Raw genomic sequence first — 22,023 nt, forward strand, 5'->3', positions numbered from 1 at the left:
GGCACTGTCCAGCCCCGTGTCCCCGGGCACTGCCCATCCTCGTGTCCCCAGGCTGTGCCCACCGTGGTGCTGGTATTTGATGGAGGTGACCAGGACTGTTGTGGAACTGCAGCAGAGCTGGAGAGGAGCCCCGGCTGCAAAGCACTTGGTGATGCCAACCCTGGGATGAGCACAGGGGATGAGTCCAGGGAGCAGGATGTGACTTCTTCCCGGCCACATCCCTGGGGGGGTAGAGGATGGGGGTGACCTCCAGGGTTTCCCCCAAGCTCCAAAGATCCCCTCCAGGGTGTTTGGCCCTTCGGGTGGTGGGCAGGGGTTGATGTTGGCCCAGTTGCCAAGAGTTGGAGCAGGGGTAGGAACAGAGGATGTTTATGGAGTTAATTGTGGATGTACTTATGGATGTACTGCCATCACTGCACCCCAGAGAGTCCCTGCAGCTGCCCTTCCAGGGAAAAGTGAAATCCAGAGTCATAAAATCATGGAACTGTTAAGGTTGGAAAAGACCTTCAAGATCAAGTCCAGCTCTCAACCCATGTTCACAACTAAATCATGTCCTCAAGTGCCACATCCACAGGTTTTTTAAACACTTCCAGGGAGAAGAGAAGGAGGGAAGAGATGGCCAAAATAAGGTCTCACCTCCCTGGCCACCAGCCATGCCTGGGTGTTGTGGGTGCTTCACACCCCCTTTTCCATGACCAAGACCCTTCTCCAAGAATCCTTTGGAGACAGACAGACTCTGGGGAAGCACAGTGAGGCACCTCAAAGTGAATTTTGATGCATGACATGGTTTCCCTCCGTGCTGTGCCCCCCAGCTGCAGCACTTTAGTGGCTGCAGGTGAGCACTGAGCTGTGACTTCAAGTGAAAAACACCTTTGGGTACTTTTGCCAGTCGTGTTGGTCCCCAGAGTCTGGGTGCCACTGCCTGGGGCCTCCCCAAACCTTCATCTTCTGCAAGTTTGGTGGGTTTTTTGCCAGTCCCGAGCATCCGGCGGATGCTGGGAACCAGCTCGAGCCTCACCTTGTGTGCAAAGGGACAGAAAAGAAGAGAAATAAAGTTTTCCAGAGAAATACTGGCTCCGTGGGGGAAAAAGGGATGATGGGAGGGGTGCCTTCTCCTGGCACTGCAGGAGAAGGGGCTGTGTCACTCAGTCCCTGCTGCCATCACCCCCCGGGTCCTGCTGGAAGAGCAGAGCCTGGCCATGACATCCCAGCAAGGCAAAGGCAGTGGGATGCCCATGTACTTGGTGGGCACTGGAGGGGGTTTTAGCAGGCTCTGGGGCTGGAGATGGGAGCTGGGATGCTGGAAGCACCTGGGAAAGCCCTGCAAGGTAAAACCAGGAGCAGGGCACAAGCTAAAGAGGGTTTGCAGTGACAGTGGCCAAATCACCCATTGCACTGCCTGGGGGCTCCTTGGCACCCTGGAACAGGCACAGACCTGGGCTGGAGGGGCTCGGTCTCCCCTGGAATTCCCCTGTGTTTGCAGTAACATGTGACAAGGGATGCAGAGGGACCTGGTGGTCCCCTGGGGAGGGTCCTGTGTCCCCATGCCTCTTCTCCTGGACCACCCTGACTCCATAACCCACAGTCCAGAGCCACTGCCAGGCAGCTGCACCTTCACCAGCCCGTCCCTATTCATCAGGGTTTGGGTTTCACCGCTGTCCTTTCCAGGGCTGTGCCACCTCCCCACTCCAGCCCCCTGGCTGCGTTGGTACCACGCTGCTCCCAACTTGAATTACACCAGCCCTGGGACGAGCTGTTCCAGCAAGAGCAAAAACACAGCCATACCATGTCCCTCGGGGATGTCACCGAGTCCCAGAGGTGTCTCCTCCTCCAGCCACACACTGACGCAGGAACCTCCTTCGCCCACCACTGCCTTCTCCCCGTGATGCTGACCTGCTCCCACATGGCTGCTGGGGGGGGTTGGCCCCAGAGAGCCTGCCATGGGGCAGCTCAGGGGGTCTGCACCTCCTCCAAGCCCACCCCTCTCCTTGGAACCTGCAGCAGCATCTCCTGTAGCTCCCAGAGTTGGGTTCATCACTGTGAGCACTGAGGGCTCCAGGGGATGGATTTGTCAGCAGAGCAGAAGCTCTGGGGGCTGGGTTGGACGTGCCTGGGGGTCTCTAGTGCAGGATCAGACCACCAGGCTCTGCTGAGGATGGCAGGTCCAAGGCCAAGCCCTGGAGCAAAGGGAGGGGCCGTTCACCCCTCCCAGCTCAGGGAAAACATTTCCCCCCCTCTAACACACCCCAACGCACTTGGTATCGTAATAACAGATCATTTACAGTTGTTTATTTTAAGAAATGTACAAAGTAAAACGGCTTTAGCTCACACAAATCCTGCTCTGTGGCACTTTTCCCATCACTGACGACACGTACGTACAAGCAGCATCGATTGTGAACCACAACCCGGGCTGGGAACCGCCATGCCAGGGATGCTCCCCAGGGAAACGCCGCTGACACCAGCTCAGGCTCCTGTTCCAGGGAGCAACAACACAGAAAAGAAAGCACAAGGCTATGGGATGACACGTGGGTACAAGCAAGCTCAGCACCGCTCCTGGCCAGCCTGAACGTGGGGCATCCGGAACGGCTCAGCGCCCAAATCAGCCCGAGAAAAGAAATTAATTATAATCATACAAAAAAGACAGACCCTTTGGTTTCAAGAAGCAGCCCTTGTTTTAAGTGGAAGAGGTTTTGGTTCGTGGTTGTTTTTGATCTCATGAGGATTTTTTTTTTCCCTTGTGAAGGCAGAAGGTGGTCAGAGGTGAACTCGGGGCCTTTTGTGTGTTTTTCGTAGAATGGTGGAACGGTTTGGGTTGGAAGGACCTTAAAGCTCATCTTCAGTCTAAAGTTCCAGCCTCCTGCCATGGGCAAGGACACCTTCCACTAGACCAGGTTGCTCCAAGTTCCATCCAACCTGGAACTGAACATTTCCAGGGATGGGGCATCCACAGCTCCTCTGGGCAACCTGTGCCAGTGCCAGTTTTCTTGGTTTTCTTTCTTTTTGCCCACCTGTTCAAAGAGCAGCAAAACCCTTTTCCCCCACGGGAAAACACTCCTCTACCCAGAGACTTCCTGGTGAGGACCTGAATGGCCCCATCCAGCTCTACAGAGACCCCAGCACGTGCCACAGGATCCTCTCTGGAGCCCCAGCCAAGGGAAGGAATCTCTGCTTGAGGATTTTGGGATTCACACCCTGGTAGGAGCATTCATTGCATTGAGCCCCCCGGGGCTTGTGTGGGATTTAAGGGACCCCATTGAAGCAGCTCATGGAAAGGATCATCCAAACACCTGCTCCGATCCCTGGGGGTCCATCTCCTTAATTAACACTAACGAAGAGGACGTTGGGAACGCCAACCAAGAGCACTCCAACAGGACATTTCCTCTTGCAACGGGGCTAGAAAAAACCCTAGAAGGTTTTGTCACAGAAACTGGGGATTCTTGGAGGAGGTTTTCCAAACCCTACCTTTGCCCATTGCTTTCCTGCCACAAAATCTGGATGAAACAGGAAAACAGAGAAAAAACATGACTATGAATAGTGTTTACATTCGTATCATAGAGCCATGAATGATTTATGGTTTCAATGCGTATTCAGAGACCTCGAAAACCTGATATTTAACCCTGAGAACATTTCTGCAGATGCTTTGTTTTGGCTATGCAAACCAATTTTTAAGACATAATTGCACTTTCTCTGTAGGTAACAAAAAATAATCATCAAGCTTATTCAAAGGTTCAAAAGAAAGGTGCTACTTTAAGACTTTGGAGATTTTTGTTCACAAAACCTTGTGTTTTCTGTAATTATTCTTAATGTTATTTCACTTGGCTCATCTTTCACTGGTTGCTTGGCTGCACTCTGGAAGAATAATATACAAGAAAATCTCTTAATTGTGAAATAACATTAATAAATAATTACCTTAAATGTACATACTCTTTTGTTAATGTCTGAAAAACATCGTTACCGTGATGAGATCATTTCAAAACTAACATGTTTCTCTTTCACCAACAACAGCTTTCACATTCAGTTCTCATAAGAAAAATAATTAAACTCTTTGCAAGTGCAGTGAGCTGGAAAACCCGGGAGGAGATCCTGCTTCGAAAGGTGGCTGCTTGAAACATCTGAAATTAGCTCAATATATAAGATCTGGTGATCTGTGCATGGAAGAGCTCTTGGGCAGGAGATACAAATGAAGCCTCTTCAGGCTGGGCCAGAGGTGGAAGCTCCTTCTGTTACACCAGCGACTCCTTCACCACGCGCTCCTTCTCCCAAGCTTTTGCTTCCTCAGGAGCACCTCGCGTCTCTGAGCTGGGAATGGGCTCGAGGCCAATGGCAGGGGTTGTCTCCACCTCTGTCCCACTGTTCCCGTAGATCTCCTGCATTTTGGTGGCAATCAGACCCTCCTTCTCGGGCGCATCCTCGCCCAGAGCGTCCTCGTCCTTGCTCTGCCTGTACATGTAGGACGCCTGTTTCACCGAGCGCCTCAGGAGGTACCTCCGGAAGGCCCTCTGGATTTTGGTGGCACACACTTCCTTGTGTTTCCTTTTCAGAGTGGTGGTGATGGGCTCATAGGAAACCTTCGAGGGGTTTGCAGCCATGAACTTCTCCTCCATGCTGGCCTTCAAGGCATCCATCTCTCCCGAGTCTCCCAGCACCTCCTTAGTCAGGGCAAAGAGGATGTCCAGGCAGTGGATTTTGTCCCCAGCAACCATCGGGAGATCCATGGTGATGAGTTTGATCTTGTTTGGCTTGGGAATCTTCAGTGGCTCCTGTAAGGTGTCCACAAAGTCAGACAAGGTGCTGTAGGCGATGAATTGGGTGGCGTCCGGGTCGAACTTCTCCCAGGTTTCATAAAACATCTCAAAGTCGTCCTCGCAGAGGGGCTCGCTGCTCTCCTCCGTGGCCACGTTGAAGTTCTCCAGGATGATGGCGATGTACATGTTCACCACGATGAGGAAGGAGATGATGATGTAGCTGCAGAAGAAGAAGATGCCGATGGAGGGGTTCCCACAGTTCCCTTTCACCGAACTTCCAGGGTTTTCCAGCTCGGGGTCGCAGTCCGGGGGGCCGCTGTTCAGGATTGGGTTGAGGAGCCCGTCCCACCCTGCTGAAGTGGTGATCTGGAAGAGGCAGATGATGCTGTTCCCGAAGGTTTCAAAGTTGAAGATGTCATCGATCCCCGACTCCTTCTTCACGTAGGCAAAGTTGGACATCCCGAAGATGGAGTAGATGAACATGACGAGGAAAAGCAGGAGGCCGATGTTGAACAGGGCAGGCAGGGACATCATCAGAGCAAAGAGGAGAGTCCGGATGCCTTTTGCCCCTCGGATCAGCCGGAGGACACGGCCAATCCTGGCCAGCCTGATGACCCTGAAGAGGGTGGGTGACACGAAGTACTTCTCTATGATATCGGAGAGGACGATACCTGGGAAGGGATGAAGGAGAGGTGAGTCTGCCCTGCTCTGCAGCCACCATCATGTGCCAGAGCTGGGCAGACACAGGGATGTGAGGCCACCCCTGATGGTACACAACACTCTGCTCCTCTGGGGACAGAAGGGACATATAAAAAAATAAACTCTGAGCACAAGGTTGACACAAGGGTTAAACACTGGCTGTTCCCTTTCAGCAGCATGGAGAGAAGGGGAAATAACACCAAGGAGGAGTGAGAGACATCCCCAGCCCCTCACCCAGCTGGTGGCATGGGGTGGCCTCACACCCCTCTTGTCTCAGGGTCCTGGTGGCTTGGCCCTGCTCAAAGCGTGGGTGTAAGAGGGGGCCAGTAGCAGATTTGTGGCTGTGGATTGGTGAGACCATTTCCACTCTTCATTATCCAGTGGGATCCCTGAGGAACCAGAGGGACCAGCAGGACTCACCTAGGATGGAGAGGATGACCACCACAAAGTCAAAGATGTTCCAGCCAACGGTGAAGTAGTAGTAACGCAGGGCAAACATCTTGAGCACACACTCCCCGGTGAAGATGACGATGAAGACCAGGTTTATCTTGTAGAGCACAGATGTTTTGAGCTCGCTTTGATCATCTGTTTCCACCATCATGGTCACCATGTTAAGACAAATCAGGATCATGATGGTTATGTCGAACACTTGCTTGGTAACGAAGTCAAACACCTTCCCTTGGAACTTGTTCTGCCGTAGGGGCCACGTGGGTGATGATGGAGCACCAGAGGTGAGGTGGGACCACAGGATAGACACACACAAAAGACACAGACAGAAAGAGAAGAAGGAACCACATTTAAAAGAGCACTTAAAGCCTCAGGGTTGTGGCTGGTACAGGTCTCACAGCCCGAGAAGTTATGGGGGGAGGACACCCAGCACCTCACAGGATGGAGCCCATTGGTAACACCATGATCAGGTGTGGGCACGGGGAACAGTCACTTTCTAGTTATATCCACAGTTAACAGGGCACAAATAAACACATGAAAAAGGCCTCAGTTGTGCAAGGCTACCAAACCCAAATCCAAATTTCAGCTGTGAATGCATTGGCTGGACCAGTGTCCCTTCCAGGGGGGTTGAAAGCTGAGCTTTCCCCAAGCCCAGCTCTCTTCCACAGAGGAGCTGGGAGTTGAGCTAGGAGAAAACCCAAATCCCTGCAAAAGGCATGCCCTCAATGCCCTTGCCAGCAAAGCCAGGGCTGAAGGGCAAACTCAAAGGAGGTGGCCTGATGTCAACTTCTTCTGAAGCCCCAGCTCTTAGCGAGCTCCTGTCTGAAGAGTAGCAACAGGGAGCCAGGATGTGGCTCCTTGCCCTGCAAATGATCTTCCCCAGATCCTTCTCATTCCCTTTGGGACAGTTGGTGGAACGAAGTGTTCCCTGCATGCTCCACTCCAGGGGGATTAACCCAACCTACCGACGGCCTGGGGATGGGCTTCTGGGGTTTCTTGGAGCCGAGCTTCTTCATGGCATTGTAGTATTTCTTCTGCTCTTCTGTCATGAAGATGTCTTTGCCTCCAAAGTATAGAGGGAATCGCTGCTGTTAGTCTCTGGAATTCACCTCTTGCCACCAAATATCTCTGGCCACGTTCCTGCCCACCAAACATCTCTGACCATGTCCCTGCCCACCAAACATCTCTGACCATGTCCCTGCCCACCAAACATCTCTGACCATGTCCCTGCCCACCAAGTGTCTCCAGCCAAGCTCCTGCCAGGCACTGCTCTCTACACTGGCTCAGTGGTCCTGCTGGGACCTCACTCAGCACCAACAACATCCTGCCCTCCCTCCTCCTGCTTCCCCGCTCCAGCACCCCTGAGGTGTTAGTCCTGTGCTACTTGCTCAAAAGCAGGACTTGAGCCTCAACTTGATGCATAGAAAATTAATGAGAAATGGTCACAGGGTGGGAAAAGTGATAGCACAGGAAAAAGAAAATGCAGTTTCCATTTGCCTCCACCCCCTGCAGCCATGAATTAAGTCCTGTGTAAATACTATGACCAGGACACCAAGCCTTGTGTGCCCTTTGTCCAGCGCAGGGAGCCACTAATGGATGAGAGTCCTGGGATCCATCTGAGCCCTGGGCGTGGTGGCTCTGGTCCCCTCACCCTCCATCCTGGAGCAGCACCCCAGACAGAACAGCACTGCAGGACCCAGAAAATACTCATCTTTTTCTTCTGCTGGTTGAAGTTGTCGATGATGACGCCGATGAAGAGGTTGAGGGTGAAGAAGGCGCCGAAGATGATGAAGATGACGAAGTAGATGTACATGTAGATGTTGATCTCATACTGTGGCTGCTCTTCAATCTGTCCAAGAGAGAGAGGAGATGTGAGGTTAATCCTCTCCCAAAAATGTGTCCCCAAAACCCCGGAGAAGGGGTCGTGGTGTTGGGACAGAGCCGTGGGGTGGCTGCTCCACAACTTTTGGCCCTGTGGGTTGAGTGATCCCTGTGGGAGCAACCACAGGAAGGGACACCCATGTGACACCATCTGGTGGGACAAGGAAATGCTGACCCCTGATCCCACAGCATGGGCTGTGGAATAGGAAGGGATGCCCAGGTGCAGAGATATCGATGAGCAAAAGTGAGTTTCCTCCCAACAGTCAGCATTCCAAGGGCTGAAGTACAGCCAAGAGGGGAAAGGAAAAAGTGGGTTAATTTGCCATGCCAGTGCAGGGGGGTGGCTCAGCCTGGCAGCCTTGGGCAACACTCATCTCAAGGGGCATCCCTTAGTTCTGCTCTGCATTTGGCTGGAGACGTGCCAAGCTGTCCTCACTGGCTTCCCCCATTTCGAAGAAAGCTCTTGGCAGGACAGGGTGGGTTTGCTCCCAAACCAGCTCTTTGCCCCAGGTGCTCTGGGAGGCAGGAGCCTGAGGGCCCTGGAAGCTGAGCACCAGCAGCTGCCCCTGGGGTGAGCAGAGCTGCTGTTTCTGGTGCTAAAAAAAGGCAATGAAAACAATGAGTTCGGGCCCGTGGGTGTGTGGGATGACCCTCCCTGGTTTGTTAGAGAACAGCAGGAAGCCCTTCCTGCTGCATCAACTCATGGCAGTGTGTGTCCACATGGACACTGTTGGGGATGGATCATGGTAGAAACAGCCTTTGCATGACAGTCTTCAGAACAGCTGGTTGGGTTTTTTTAATAACCCATTTAACCCAGAGGTTAAATGTTGGCTGCTTTGTTTTCATAACCCATTTATTGCTCAAGGCAAGCCAGGCACTTTCTGCAGGGTGGGATAAGCTTTTCCAGCTGGAGGGGACATGGAGGGCATCAGCTCACAGCAGGGTGAAGGATGAGCCCTCCAGGCTGAGCAGGGATTTTGGACTCCGAAGTGAAGCCAAAAGGAGTGGACTCAGCCCCAGCTGTATCTGGGTGGGGTGGGAACCTGGTGTGGGGGCCAGGCTGCAGCTGGGATGCAGGTGACAGTGACAGGGGTGGCACAGGGACTCAGCTGGCTGCTCTTTTTGAGGCTGTGCACCTCAGCAGGGGGGATGTTGTGGCTGCCCCATCCCTGGAGTGTCCAAGGCCAGGTTGGACGGGGCTTGGAGCAACCTGGGATAGTGGGAGTTGTCCCTGCCCATGGCAGGGAGTGGGACTGGATGAGCTACAGTTCATCTTAAAAGATCCCTTCAAGCCCAAACCATTCTGGGATTCCATGATATGATGAATTCTGTGGGTGTCCCCAGTCTGTAGCCCATGTCCCTGCTGAAGCCATGGATGGGGTGCAGGCAGCCCCCAGCACCAAAGGGCAGAGCCAGAGGTGATGCTGCAGCTGAGGATCCATCCCAGCCTGTGCTGAGCTGCACCTCAGCTCCAGGACCCTGTTCCCAGTCTGCTATGGGGAATAAACCCCTGGGATGGCACTTGGTGCTGGTTGTGAGACCCCCCTGTGTGTCCCCTCACCTCGCGTGAGTCCACGGCAGCGTACATGATGTCCATCCAGCCCTTGAAGGTTGCCTGAGGGAACAGGAATGGTCGAATTCAATGATCTGAGAGTATTTTCCAACCTAAATGACTCTGTGATTCTCTGAAAGTGGTGAACACATTTTCTGGGAGGTATTTGGGGCTGGGAGGAGAGGGAGTGTGATGGGTGCATGTCTGGGGTTTAGCTCTGGGCACTCCTGCTCAGCCTGGAGTTACAGCTTCTCCATGGGACTGGCAGGAGAGGGGGACATGACTTGAATCCACAAGAAAAATGTCCCAATGCAGAAACAGGGAGATTTGCCCGTGCACATGCTTGGGCTGTTCTGGGGCTGAGATTACCTCTGTTTCCCAAAACACTGCTGCCAACCAGGCTGGGAAAAGAAGTTATTGACTCTTCTCCCCAAACCAAAGTACATTTTCCCAACAGCAGAGCTGCACCCTGGCTCCCTCCCACTCCCAAGCTATGCCACCTCCACAACCCTGACTTCTGTGCCACTGTTTCCATAATCAGCTGGGTTCCCATCCCAGCAGGGTGGGGGTCTACACTGCACCTTTTACGGGGACTACACTTCGTCTGTTACAGCCTTTTGCTGCTGATTTGTTAAACAAAAGGTCTGAACATCTTGTTTCCTGAATCTGATGGAACAACAAGACTGAAGAGGAAGCTGAATTTAAAAGCAGGTTAATCAGCCTGGCTCATGCTCCGATTCTGCAGCTGCCAGTGGATCTGATGGGAGTAGCCCCAGCCCGGCCCATAACAGAGCCCACAGCTCTATTTTTATTAAAACTGTGCTGAGCAGTTCCCCTTTGCTGCCTGGCTCAGCTGGGGTGAGTTCTGTGGAACTCGGCTGCGTTCGCCCACCACCTGCAGGGGACACGTGCCCCCTTTTTCCAGTCGTCACCCTCCCTGTGCAAAAGTTCCACAGCCCACAGCTACGGCAGACTGGACTTTCCAAATGGGTGAGGGGGGTAAGAGAGAGCCTCTCCTCCTCACTCCTGCATCCTGTGCTGTGCAAGGGTCCCTTTGCAGCTCCAGGCTTGGGGCTACTGATCCTCTGCAGCAGCTCCCTGCTGACACCTTCCCCTCCCATCCTCTACCCTGCCCCTTTCCTCCTTGGCTCTGTAGTGGTTTTTCGGTGTTAAAACCCAGCTTTGGAGCTAAGAAGCAGCTCACAGACCCCATGTGGGCATCAGGGCAGCATCCCACTCCAGCCCTGATGCCAACCACACTGCCCTGCACCTCGGATGGTGGCAGCTGCCCTTGGTACCTACCACCTGCAGCAAGGAGAGGTATCCCAAGCCCACGTTGTCGAAGTTGACCTTGACGTTGACCCATCTGACCTCGTTGGTGTGGAGCAGGGCCATGCAGTCGCTCTTGTTGTTCACCACGCTGATGTCGAAGAGCTCCCCCGTGGTGGTGTTGACACACCTGTAGTACTTCCCCGCGAAGAGGTTCACCCCCATGATGCTGAATATCAGCCAGAAGATGAGGCAGACCAGCAGCACGTTCATGATGGAGGGGATGGCGCCCAGCAAGGCGTTCACCACCACCTGCAAGGGGAGAAGAGACCCTGGAGGAACCCGGCTGGGGCATCAGGCCAGTGATGACCTGGACCTTCATGTGCCCGTGCCCCAGCAGCACCAAGTGCACTCAGACTGGACCAAAGCATCAATCCCTTTGGCCTGGAGGCCCCTGAAAAGCAGCTGGGACGTGTCCCTGGTGCAGGTGGCTGCTGAAGGGTGCAGTGCTGCGTGTCCATGTCAGAGCCAGCAGCACACAGGGCAGTCACTTACCCTCATGCCTTCGAATCGGGACAGGGCACGCAGCGGTCTCAGAGCCCTCAGTGTCCGCAGGGACTTGATGGCTCCCAGCTCGGAGTATCCCAGCCAGTTTGCTGTCAGGCTGACCAGGGAAACCTGGAAGGAGCAGCCCAAGGGATTAGCAGCATCTTAGGTGGAAACACAACTAAGCCACGTCCTCCAGCTCCTGCCTTCCCTCTCTCCCCAACACTTCCTCAGGCTGGTGGCCATCCTCTAGTTTTGGGACATAGACATTGAGTCCTTGGGGTCTGTGGTGACCAGGTTCACAGAATCCCAGAATGGTTTGGGTTGGAAGGGACCTCAAAGCTCATTCAGTTCCACCCCCCTGCCATGGGCAGGGACACCTTCCACTAGACCAGGTTGTTCCAAGCCCCATCCAACCTGGCCTTGGACACTTCCAGGGATGGAGCAGGATGTCCCCACCTCTTGAGTGTGAGGGTGGAGCTGATGGGGGACACAGAAATACTGCACAGGAAGAACAGCTTGCTCTGTCACAGAGCATTTAGGAGACCCCATGTCCCTTCATATCCCTGCTGGGATCTTGTAGAACAGCACAGGCTGTTCTTGGCTTTGGTGTAAAACAGAGGTGGTTTGAAAGGGTTTCTGCAACCAGGGAAAGAAATGGTCCCTCCCGTGGAAGACCATTATTTTCACAAATGTTCTCAGCCCCTGTTCCACAGCCACACCATTATCCTTTCAAATACAGTGTGGGTTCACTTCCAACAGCCTGCTGCAATCCCCTAATGCCCCCAAACCCCTTGGCTCCGGCTCTAGAGGTGCTCGTCACGTACATCAACGATGAGGAAATCCAGCCAGCACCAGGCATTGGTGAAGTACACCTTGAAGCCATAGGCCACCCACTTGAGCAGCATCTCGATGACGAAGATGTAGGAGAAGACCTTGTCGGCGTATTCCAGGATGGTCCGGATCACCTTCCGCTGCTCGATGTAGATGTCCTCGAATGCCTGCAAGGGGCACGGAGCTACGTGACAGTCATTCTGCCATTAGACACGCTGCTTCCCAGGGCAGCCACGTCCACACCTGCTTCCCTCGGGCTTGGGGAAGCGTGGGAAGTTGAGAGCCTGATGATGGGTGGCATTTAGTCGTGTACCCGATCAGCTTGGGGCCCAACTCTTGTTTGCAAGTTCCTGTTGGCTTTGTGGGGTGGTGTTTGACTCGAAGCAAAAAAGTCCAGCTGCATCAGATTCCCACCCATCTGAAGTCAAAAGCCAGGACACCAACCCACACCTTTGGATGCTTTGAAAACGCCCTCAGGACTTTGGGTGACTGCTCCACCCCCGTGGTGTGTGAGGTGTCAGCACTCAGAGGTACGGGTGTGGTGAGCAGGTGTTGCACAGCTCGTTTAGCACAGCTGTCAATTCTGGCACCAGCTACAACCTCAGACATCCCCAAACTGCACCTCAGAGCACGATGCAGACATGTAAAGTATGTCTGAAAACCCCCCTCAGTCCCTCTGTTCTCCCTCCTTCTCTCTTCACCTCCAAACCTGCAGAGGTTGGTCTTTCCAGGGGCCTCTGGGTTATATCCAGCCCAAAAATTCAGAATGCCAACGGGCTGACACACAGCTTATTAATGAGGTGGATTTAAATGGACATCCAGGTCACAGAATCACAAAATATGCTGGGTTGGAAGGGATCCACAAGGATCATCGAGTCCAGCTCCCGGCCCTGCACAGGACCTTCCCCAAGAGTCACACCCTGTGCCTGGCAGTGTCATCCAAACACTCCTGGAGCTCTGGCAGCCTTGGGGCTGTGCCCACTGCCCTGGGGAGCCTCGTCAGTGCCCAGCCACCCTCTGGGGGAAGAATCTCTTTCTAATACCCAGCCTAACCCTGCCCTGACACAGCTCCAGCCATTCCCTGGGGTCCTGTCCCTGGTCCCCCCAGAGCAGAGCTCAGTCCCTGCCCCTCCTCTGCCCCTCCCCAGGCAGCTGTAACTGCAGTGAGGTCTCCCCTCAGTCTCCTCTTCTCCAGCTGAACACACCAAGTGCCCACGTGAGGCCGAATAGAAGGTGCAGAAGGTAGTTTGTGGTTGACATCAATAACTGGAGTGGGAGCTGCAGTCACATCCCTCGAGCCCATGGACCAACAGCCCCTGGATGCTGGGGAGGAGTTGACACACCACAACTCTTAGAGTATGTTTAGACCCCCTTGCAAGGCTGTGCACTGGACAGACCTGAGCCAAACGGGCTTTTCAATCCAACATCTGCCCACAGCTGTGTGACTCGGCACAGGAGACAACCAGGACACACCCAGAGCCCGGGTCCTGCCCACCTCCCCGTGCTCCCCCATGCTGGGAAGCTGCTGCAGAGCAAGTGGGACCAGGCGGAAGGTGGGACCTACCAGTGCCCCACTGCTGAGGAGGATCATGAAGACGATGAAGGTCTCGAACCAGTCGTGCTCCACGATGCGGAAGCAGGTTTTCCGGATGTTCCACCATATCCTCCCTTTCTCGCTGGTGATGTCCACGTAGAGGCAGGGAAACCGCTTCACGCAGGCTGGGGGTGGGACACAGAGCTGGGGGTCACCTCCTGGCCAGGGTGTTTCCACCAACGAGACACTATCCATGGTTTTTATGGGCATTTCAAACCGTCAGTGGTGGAGGCTGGAGCAGGACCCTGCTGGGCTTAGGTGGGGTGGAAGAGGGGAGCCCCATGGGGACCGTCTCTGGGGTAGTACAGGAGGATTTGGAGTTTGGGCTGAGCTCAGTGAGCCTGGGGGTCCTTATGCTGCAAGAATTGGTTGGCACTGGCCCCTCCACACCCCCCTGCCCCTCTCCACAGGGTCTCCTGCCCTGCTTGGCCCCTCACCTTCGGTGAAACACTCCTCGGGCTCGTTGCTCTCCTCAGCCACTTCTGCCACCTCCTCCTCCTCGGGGGCGGGGGGTTTGTAATCCACGGTGCTGCACAGGGACGAGGCGTTGTCGCTGCACAGGGGGTTCTGCAGAGGGACAGGAGGATTCAGGCTGGGCTGCCCTGCAGGAGGGACACTCCTGGGCTTTGGCTGCCTCCAGCCACCCTCCTCCTGCCCCCGGAGAGACCTGGCAGTACCGGGACAGCTGGCTGGTGGGACCCCGTGGCTTGGAGGATGCCCCAAGGCCCAGAGTGAAGCTGTTGAATTGTCCAAGGCTGCAAACCTTGGAGGGTTGTTGGTACCTGAGCTTTCACAAGCTTCACTTTTCATCCAGCTTCAGAGGAGCAAAAGGTCCCCTCACCCCAGCCTTCCTCCCAGCACAGCAGGTCCACTTCCCATCTACTTGTACCATCACCTCAGGCTGATTTTCTCACCTCCTCCTCCTCCTCTGCATGTCCCCATTCAGGAATTCCTCTGCCAAACCCCCTTTGGTGCAATAAGACCTTCAGAAACCTAAGAAGCCACCATGGCACTCCTCTCACATCCTGCCGGCTCGGCTCGTGCCGAAGGGCCCTTTGCCTGAGGTTCACCCAAGTTCAAAACCTGCATCCCAAATACCTCTCTCCAGCTCCATCCTGCTCCACAGCTCAGCTTGGCTGACTTCCCAGACACCACTCAGCAAGGCCCGGAGGGGCTGATGACAAGAGAAAACCTTGGCAAGCCCCTGGGATTCCTTTTCCTCCGTTGTTTTTTTTTTTTTTTGGCTTTCCGAGAAGACCTTCTGCAGCACTTAAATACAGAGCAGATCCCCAGCCCTGCCTGTCCTACCTGGGAGCAGCAGGAACCAGAAGATCTTGGATAGGTATCTCCAACACAGGACGGTGTTGGCTTTCGTGGGAAGGAGAAAATCCTCCCCTGAGGCTGCTCATGCTTTTGGAAGCACATAAAAGAGCTGCTCCATCCTCCAAAAAGCAGGGAAGAGCCCCTGGAGTGAACTGAGGCACTGTCATTGCCTGCAGCTCCAGCGGGCACAGCCACACCTCCATGAGAAGATGTTGCTTTGGGGGAGCCTTTGGGAAGGCGCAGGACACTGCCCGGAGGAGCAGGACACGGCACTGGGGGTGGCACGAGCTGTCAGCTGGTGGCTCTCCAGGATCAGTGGGACCACCCTCTGCTGGGGCTGGAGGAGGGGAGAGGAGGGCCAAGGGGATTAGGAGGCCTCGGCGTGGGGCCAGGCAGGCTGTGACCCCGGGGAAGGACACAGAGACCATCTGCTCCAGGACAGTCCTGCAAAGGGACGAGGTGGGGACAAACCAGAGCAGCCACCCTGGAGATGGGGGGAAAGGTGTCCCTAGAGGGGCACTTGGACAGCTCATGGAACCCAGGAGCTCTGTGGCTGGTGCTCAGGGCAGGTCCTTTCAGGTGGGTATGGGGATAACTGTGCTGGTCCCATGGCAAGAGCCCCCAAGCCCCATCCCTGGGGGCTTCTGAGCCCCCCTATGCTCCCCCAAACCAGCAGGTTTGCAGAGCAACTTCCATCACAGACCTGGTACAGCACATCCACCCTGACTGGGGGTTTCCACCCAAATCCAGGGCTTTTGGCATCCTTGCCAGCCCTGAGCATTGGCATTCGGGTGCTGCACACCCCCGGGACCCCCATAATTCACAGCATTAAAATCCTTCAGGTTGGAAAACCCCTCTGAGATCATCAAACTCACCCATCCCCCACCACTGACCCATGTCTCCATCCAGACAGCTTTTAAATCCCTCCAGGGATGGGGACTCCACCACCTCCCTGGGCAGCTCTGCCAGGGCTGGACAACCCTTTCTGCAGAGAAATTTTCCCAATATCCAACCTAAACTTCCCCTGGCAGAGCTTGATGCCATTTCCTCTCCTCCTGTCCCTTGTTCCCTGGGAGCAGAGCCCGACCCCCCCCGGCTCCCCACTCCTGTCAGGGAGTTGCAGAGCCAGAAGGTCCCCCCTGAGCCTCCTTTTCTCCAGGCTGAGCCCCCCCAGCTCCCTCAGCTCTGTTGACAATATCCCTGTGGTGCACCACAGCCCAGAACGTATCCCAGGACACATCACCCTGCCCAGCAGGATGGGACCCCCAGGGAAAAAGCCTCCAGGAGGAGCCCTGAGCCCCTGCACTCATCCTGCACATCCACAGACCAGCCTGTCCCCTCCTCACTGCTTTGAGCTGCAAAGGATGAAACAACCATGAGATGCCAAAGTGCTGGAGCAGAGCAGCTGCGAGGATCCTGCCGCTCTTGTTTCACCCTGAAAACACCTTTGCCTCGCAAAGGAGCTGCTCTGGAAGGAGGAGAGCATTTATCAGCATGTTCCGAGCAGCCCATGCAGAGAAACCCCCCGGTTTTCACTCCTCACGGTGGGCTGTCCTCGGTACCAGGCGGTGTGCTGGGCTTTGGCTCCACCTGGAGCTGATCTCCGGCATGTGAGCACATCCTGCCGGCACCAACCCTCCCCAGGGGCCAGCTCGGGGCTCCCACCAATTAGACCTGATTTCTAATTACCATTTCACCTTATATATACATGGGCTGGGAGAGCTGGGGGTGTTCAGCCTGAGAAGAGAATCATAGAATCAGAGAATCAGCTGGGTTGGAAAAGACCTCCTGGATCATCAAGTCCAACCCTTGACCCAACACTGCCGTGGTTCCCAGCCCATGGCACTGATGCCACATCCAGTCTGTGGAGAATCCACCACTTCCCTGGGCAGCCCATTCCAATGGCTGAGCACCCTCTCTGCAAAGAAATTCTTTCTAATATCCAACCTAAACTTCCCCTGGCACAACTTGAGACCCAGCCCTCTTGTCTTGCTGATGGTTGCCTGGGAAAAGAGACCAACCCCCCCCAGCTCCCCCCTCCTGTCAGGGAGTTGCAGAGAGTGAGGAGGTCTCCCCTGAGCCTCCTCTTCTCCAGGCTGAACACCCCCAGCTCCCTCAGCCTCTCCTCATAGGACTTGTGCTCCAGTCCCTTCCCCAGCCTCGTTGCTCTTCTCTGGACCTGCTCCAGCCCCTCCATGTCCTTCCTGAGCTGAGGGCCCAGAACTGGACACAGCACTCCAGGGGTGGCCTCACCAGCCCCGAGTTCAGGGCAAGAATCACTTCCCTGGACCTGTTGGCCACACTGTTCCTGAGCCAGGCCAGGATCCATTGGCCCTTTTGGCCACCTGGGCACACTGTGGTTCATGTTCAGCTTCCTGTCAATCCAAACTCCCAGGCCTTTTCTGCCTGGCTAAAAGGCAGAAGATTCCAGGGAGACCTGAGAGCCCCTTCCAGGGCCTAAAGGAAGCACATCATGGTGGCAGTGAACTGAGGTCCCTGGGGACCTCACAGCCCAGGCTGGGTGTGTCCCCCTGTGGTGGCCAGGTTGGCATTAGCATCACTTCTGTGCAGTGTGCTCTGGCACGGGCTGGGTGTGCGGGGGATTAGTGCCACGGGACTGCAGTTGTAGTAGGAAAAATTTGGGGGAAAATGCCAACTCTCAGCCCTGTTGCTGGCAACAATAAAGGGAATGGCAGCACAACCCCTCCTTGCCCATTGCTTTGACCAAGGTGCTCCAGGCACACATGTCCCCTCTGAGTACAGCTTGGTCACAATGGGTCACAGCCAGCCACCACCTTTCCTTCTGTCCCCTCCTGCAGCCCCAGCTGCTGAAAGCACTGTTTTCCCAGCTAAAAACAAAGAATCAGGATAGTCTCCTCTTTTTGCAGAGCTGCTGTCACTGCGCTGAGCTGTGAGGATCCTGCAGAAGGGGGGAGGCGAGTGGCTCCGGGGTTTTGGGAACTCTGGTTCATTCTTCCTGGGCTCCCTGTGCAGTCACATCCAGGTGCTCAGCAGCACCGTGCTGCCTTCTACCCTGGCACACAACAGGACTAGTTGGGACAGAGCTTCCCACAGGCCCCCCAGCTCCTGGGCAGACACGTTTGCCATCGACAGTCATGACAAACCCCCCGTCAGAACTGCTTTTTATTCCTATGAAACCCCTTTCCAGATTGATTTATCTGCTCCTCTCCACCACAGCACCCTCAGCCTCCCCACATTTCCCCAGGACCTCGGGGTGAGCAGCAATTTCCCACCAGCCCATCACCTTCCTTTCTGTGTCCACTATTCCTGAGTTTCTTGTCCCCCTGCCACCCTCCCAGTGAGGTGATCAGGGTCCCATGAACCCTGACAGCTCCCCCCACACCTCAGTGATGATCTCAGCTGTCTGATCAACTTTGGATCCAACCTGCATCGCTTCATGTTCACTCCTGCTAAGCTCCTCCATCTGGTTTCATGCCCCCCCGGTGATGCTTTTGGAGGCATTAGCAGTGGATCCAATGATAGTGCCATCAGCAGATTTCCTGGCATCAGATTCCTCTGGAACATCTTTAACCCCAAACTGAGTGCTCTGGTCCCTGCACCATCCCTGGGGTGTGAGGGCCCCTCTGGCATTAGCAATAACCCCATAATCTGACCCCAAACAGGCCAAACCTCTGCTTGGACCCGACCCCCAACTCCAGGTTACACTGGGAAATGCCAGGTTGGGAAACCCCAAGTTTGGCTCCTGCCACACACTGTGGAAAATCTAAAAGTAACTCAAACGAGCATCGTTCTTTAAGCAGCAGAGCAAGAACGGGGCAAGCCCTGGTTTGGGGTGAGACCCTTCCACCTGCCTTCCTTACCTTGGTGGTGTCCTCGGTCTCAGACTGGGTGCTGGTCTCCTCGTAGAGGTCAGACTCCTCCGAGGCGATGGGGACCTGCACCGTCAGGTTGGGGTTGTTGATGAAGTTCATGTGATCCAGCTCGTCCATGAAGATATGCTCCTTGCCGGCGATCCCGTCCAGGTACCCCCCCGACTTGGTCTCCTGGGTGGTGTCCACGTGGTTCAGCACGGAGTTTTCCCTCTTGCTGGGCTCCTGCTCCTCCTCCGGGGCCACCTTCTTGCCCTTGCAGAGCCGCCGGAGCAGCGTGAGGAGCGCGGCCTTGGCGAAGGCGATGCCGCGGCTGATCCTGCCGATGGCGATCTGCAGGTTGTTCAGCTCGCCGTCGTCGTCCGACGCCGCCAGGCTGTCGGCGCTGAAGGAGCTCAGCAGCAAAGCCAAGAAGAGGTTCAGCACCTGGAGGGGGGGGGACACAAAACTCCCAAAACACCAGCCTTGACATCCAGCACCAGCCTCAGCTCCACAGGGACCACCCAAAGGGGCTGTGAAGAAACCCCTTTGCTGAGCGTGTCGTGGGCTCTGTCCTCCCCTCACCCAGCTCTGGGGACTGCAGAGGTGCCAATCTCATCTCCTGGAGGACATGGACGTGCTCCTCCTCACTTCCTCCTGGGCTCTGATGCCCTCAGCATCACCCCCAGCTGCCTGGGTCCTGCTGATCCATTTGTAAGTGATACCAACCATGGCTTCAGCCCCCCTCAAACCAGCTTCACTGTGTCCCTCCCTTTGGTGTCTTGGAGCTCTTGGCCTGGCTGGTCCCCATGTGGGACTCCCCACCACCCACAGGGATGCAACTCAGCTCTGGTGGGGAAGCCCCATCCCTGGAAGTGTCCAAGGCCAGGTTGGACAGGGCTTGGAGCAACCTGGGATAGTGGAAGGTGTCCCTGCCTATGGCAGGGGGTTGGAATGGGAAGATCTTTAAATTCCCTTCCAACCCAAACCATTCTGGGATTCTCTGATTCTATGGTTATGTCATTTCTCTCCCCAGGCAGAAAGCTCCTGCTCGTTGTCCTCCCTGCTGCAACTCTTCCTCTCCTCTTCCCTGGTAGTTCAGATGCTCAGCATGCTCCTGAGGGTCTCCCACACCCCGGTGCCACAGAGGAGCCTGAGCCTCCCCCACCTCATCCCTGTCTCCCAGAAACTGCTCTGCTCCATGGAAAGTGGGATTTCATCTCAGCTCATGGGATGCAAATGCTCTGTACAGCTCCAAACATGGGCTCTTCTGCTTCCTTTAGATCTCTCCTACTTCACCATGCCCAAAACATGACTGGGCCCCTCCACAGCCTCCCCTGGCACAGTTTGACTCACTGCATGCCAGAAATCTGGAGCAGCCCATGGGAAGAGGAGTGGGACAGGCACCCCAGCACCCAGCCAGGCACCCACTGCCTGGAGCAGAGATGGGCCCAGCCCACAGCTGTTGATGTTTGTGCCCTGTTGTGCCAGCAGAGTATCTGAGCCGGGAATTAGCTGCTATCCAAGGTCACTGCTGCTTTCACATGGCTCATACCATATGCCTTAAACCTCGTCTTTAAATAAATCCCCCAGGCCCATCAGTTTAATGCTTACGTTAAGTACCAATTACAGCTAATAGCTGCCGTTGGCTCTGGCTTTGTTGGACAGGAGTCCCTTACCTTGTCACCCGACTGACTTCCTCCCTTTTCCCTTAATAACCCCAAAGGAAATGCTCAAAGTGTCATTAACAGTAAAGGACGACCAACCCGTCACCTTATTCCTCCCGCAGGGGAAGCGGAGAGAAACACACACCTCCCTGCTCTGGGATACTTGGGAGGCTCTGGCATACTTGGGACAGGCTCCAGGACTTGGAAATACCTGAGACAGGGCCAGGAGAGCCTGGCAGAGGGGATGAAGGGGGCACAGACGGCTCTGTACGTGTTTGTGCTCCATGTTTCTCTGCAGGAGCTGCCAGGGCTGGGGTGCAGTTCAGGGAGGGGAACCCCTGCACCTCTGGAAGGGCTGTCGCTGGCCCCACCAGCTGAAAATCCTACTGCCCCCCTGTCTTTTCCAGGAGAGTGTCTTGGAGGGGTGTATGGGCTGTCCTATTCCAAAAACAAGCTCCAGAAGAAGAAATGTTTCCACAGGCCCAGCTGTGATTCCCAGTCTCCTGCACTCTCTGCAGATGGTTCTGCAGAGGCTCCAGCTGTTTCTGGGTGATTTTCAGCCTCATTCAGCATTACAATCCAAATGAATGGGTGCCCCTCCAAAGGTGGCATCACAAACCATTGCTGAATGGTGGGTGATGGGCAGCTCAAGGGGTGCACAGGGCTGCTCCCTTCGTCTGTCCAGCACTACCCACAGACCCCAGGACACCCTGGGGCAAGCTCTGTCCTGCTCTGGGGACCAGTTCAAAGCCTCAAATACCTTTCATGAGCCAGGGAAACCAAGCAGCACCCAAATCCCAACTTTCTGTCCTGGAAGTGGGACACTCCAGGCTGCCCAGTCCCTGACCCAAGCCATGGGGTGCTCTGTGTTCCTCCCTGGGGCTCCTTTCACCCCTCTGGAGGGTTTTGCCAGCCGCCCTGGGGACGGAGGCGTCAGCAGCTCCCCGGGCAGATAGTTTTTCAAAGCAAATTCCAAAAGGCTTACACAACCCCGGCAAGTAACAGGAGCAACTCGGGCAGGCGGCCGCTTCCCTCCCCTGCCCTGCTCCTCAAGAAGGGAGAGCAGGGCCCACGCAGGCTGGAAAACAAGCTTCAAAGCTGCCAGCGAGAGGGTTACCAAGTTTAGAAAGGATTTCATGCTCTCCTGGAACTTGCAAACCTGCAGGACAGGCAGTGAGCAGCTTGGATTAGTGGGGAGGGAGGTAGATAGGGAGGGGGTGATGAGGACCAGGACCCATGGAAGGAGGTGCAGAGGGGTCCAGGGTATCACCTCCTGGACTGAGGTGAGGACTGGGAATGTTGGGAATCTGCAAGAGCCTTGGGGGGGGTGCTGCTGCCGAAAGCAAAGGGCCAGCCTTGGGATGTGCTGGATAGAGCACTGCCTCCATCCCTCACTGCAGGAGGGGGGGAAACAGGGAGGAAAGCCTGAAAAGCCAAGTGGAGAAGAAAGGCAGCTTGAAGCTGAGCCCTCTTTTGTCCCAGAGTTGCTCCTGGCTCTGGCTAAAGCCCGTTGTTGTTTTCCATGCCTCAGTTTCCCCCTCAGTCCCTGATCTGGTTTCAGCTGAAGGTCCCTCAGAAATCGCTTCTCACCCTGTTTCACACAGGGCTGACACACAGCACGTCCCTCCAGGCCCAT

General features: G+C 55.2%; 1 protein-coding gene across 2 annotated transcripts in view; it reads right to left on the reverse strand.

Moving 5' to 3' along the window:
* Window positions 1–3,003: 3,003 nt before the first annotated feature.
* Window positions 3,004–22,023, reverse strand: part of SCN4A (sodium voltage-gated channel alpha subunit 4) — a 44,970-nt gene continuing 25,950 nt past the window's right edge. For both annotated transcript variants that reach the window (XM_017838373.1, XM_017838372.1), the window contains exons 16-26: window positions 18,733–19,167; window positions 14,005–14,134; window positions 13,538–13,692; window positions 11,967–12,140; window positions 11,149–11,271; window positions 10,627–10,905; window positions 9,334–9,387; window positions 7,603–7,740; window positions 6,857–6,961; window positions 5,865–6,135; window positions 3,004–5,416 (exon numbers count right to left, since the gene is read on the reverse strand). In XM_017838373.1, the coding sequence (XP_017693862.1) occupies window positions 4,224–5,416; window positions 5,865–6,135; window positions 6,857–6,961; window positions 7,603–7,740; window positions 9,334–9,387; window positions 10,627–10,905; window positions 11,149–11,271; window positions 11,967–12,140; window positions 13,538–13,692; window positions 14,005–14,134; window positions 18,733–19,167 (3,057 nt within the window). In that variant the 3' untranslated portion in view covers window positions 3,004–4,223. The remainder of the gene's footprint in view (window positions 5,417–5,864; window positions 6,136–6,856; window positions 6,962–7,602; window positions 7,741–9,333; window positions 9,388–10,626; window positions 10,906–11,148; window positions 11,272–11,966; window positions 12,141–13,537; window positions 13,693–14,004; window positions 14,135–18,732; window positions 19,168–22,023) is intronic.

The sequence above is a fragment of the Lepidothrix coronata genome, unplaced genomic scaffold (assembly GCF_001604755.1).
Source record: "Lepidothrix coronata isolate B3197 unplaced genomic scaffold, Lepidothrix_coronata-1.0 Scaffold335, whole genome shotgun sequence".
NCBI classification, from domain to species: Eukaryota; Metazoa; Chordata; class Aves; order Passeriformes; family Pipridae; genus Lepidothrix; species Lepidothrix coronata.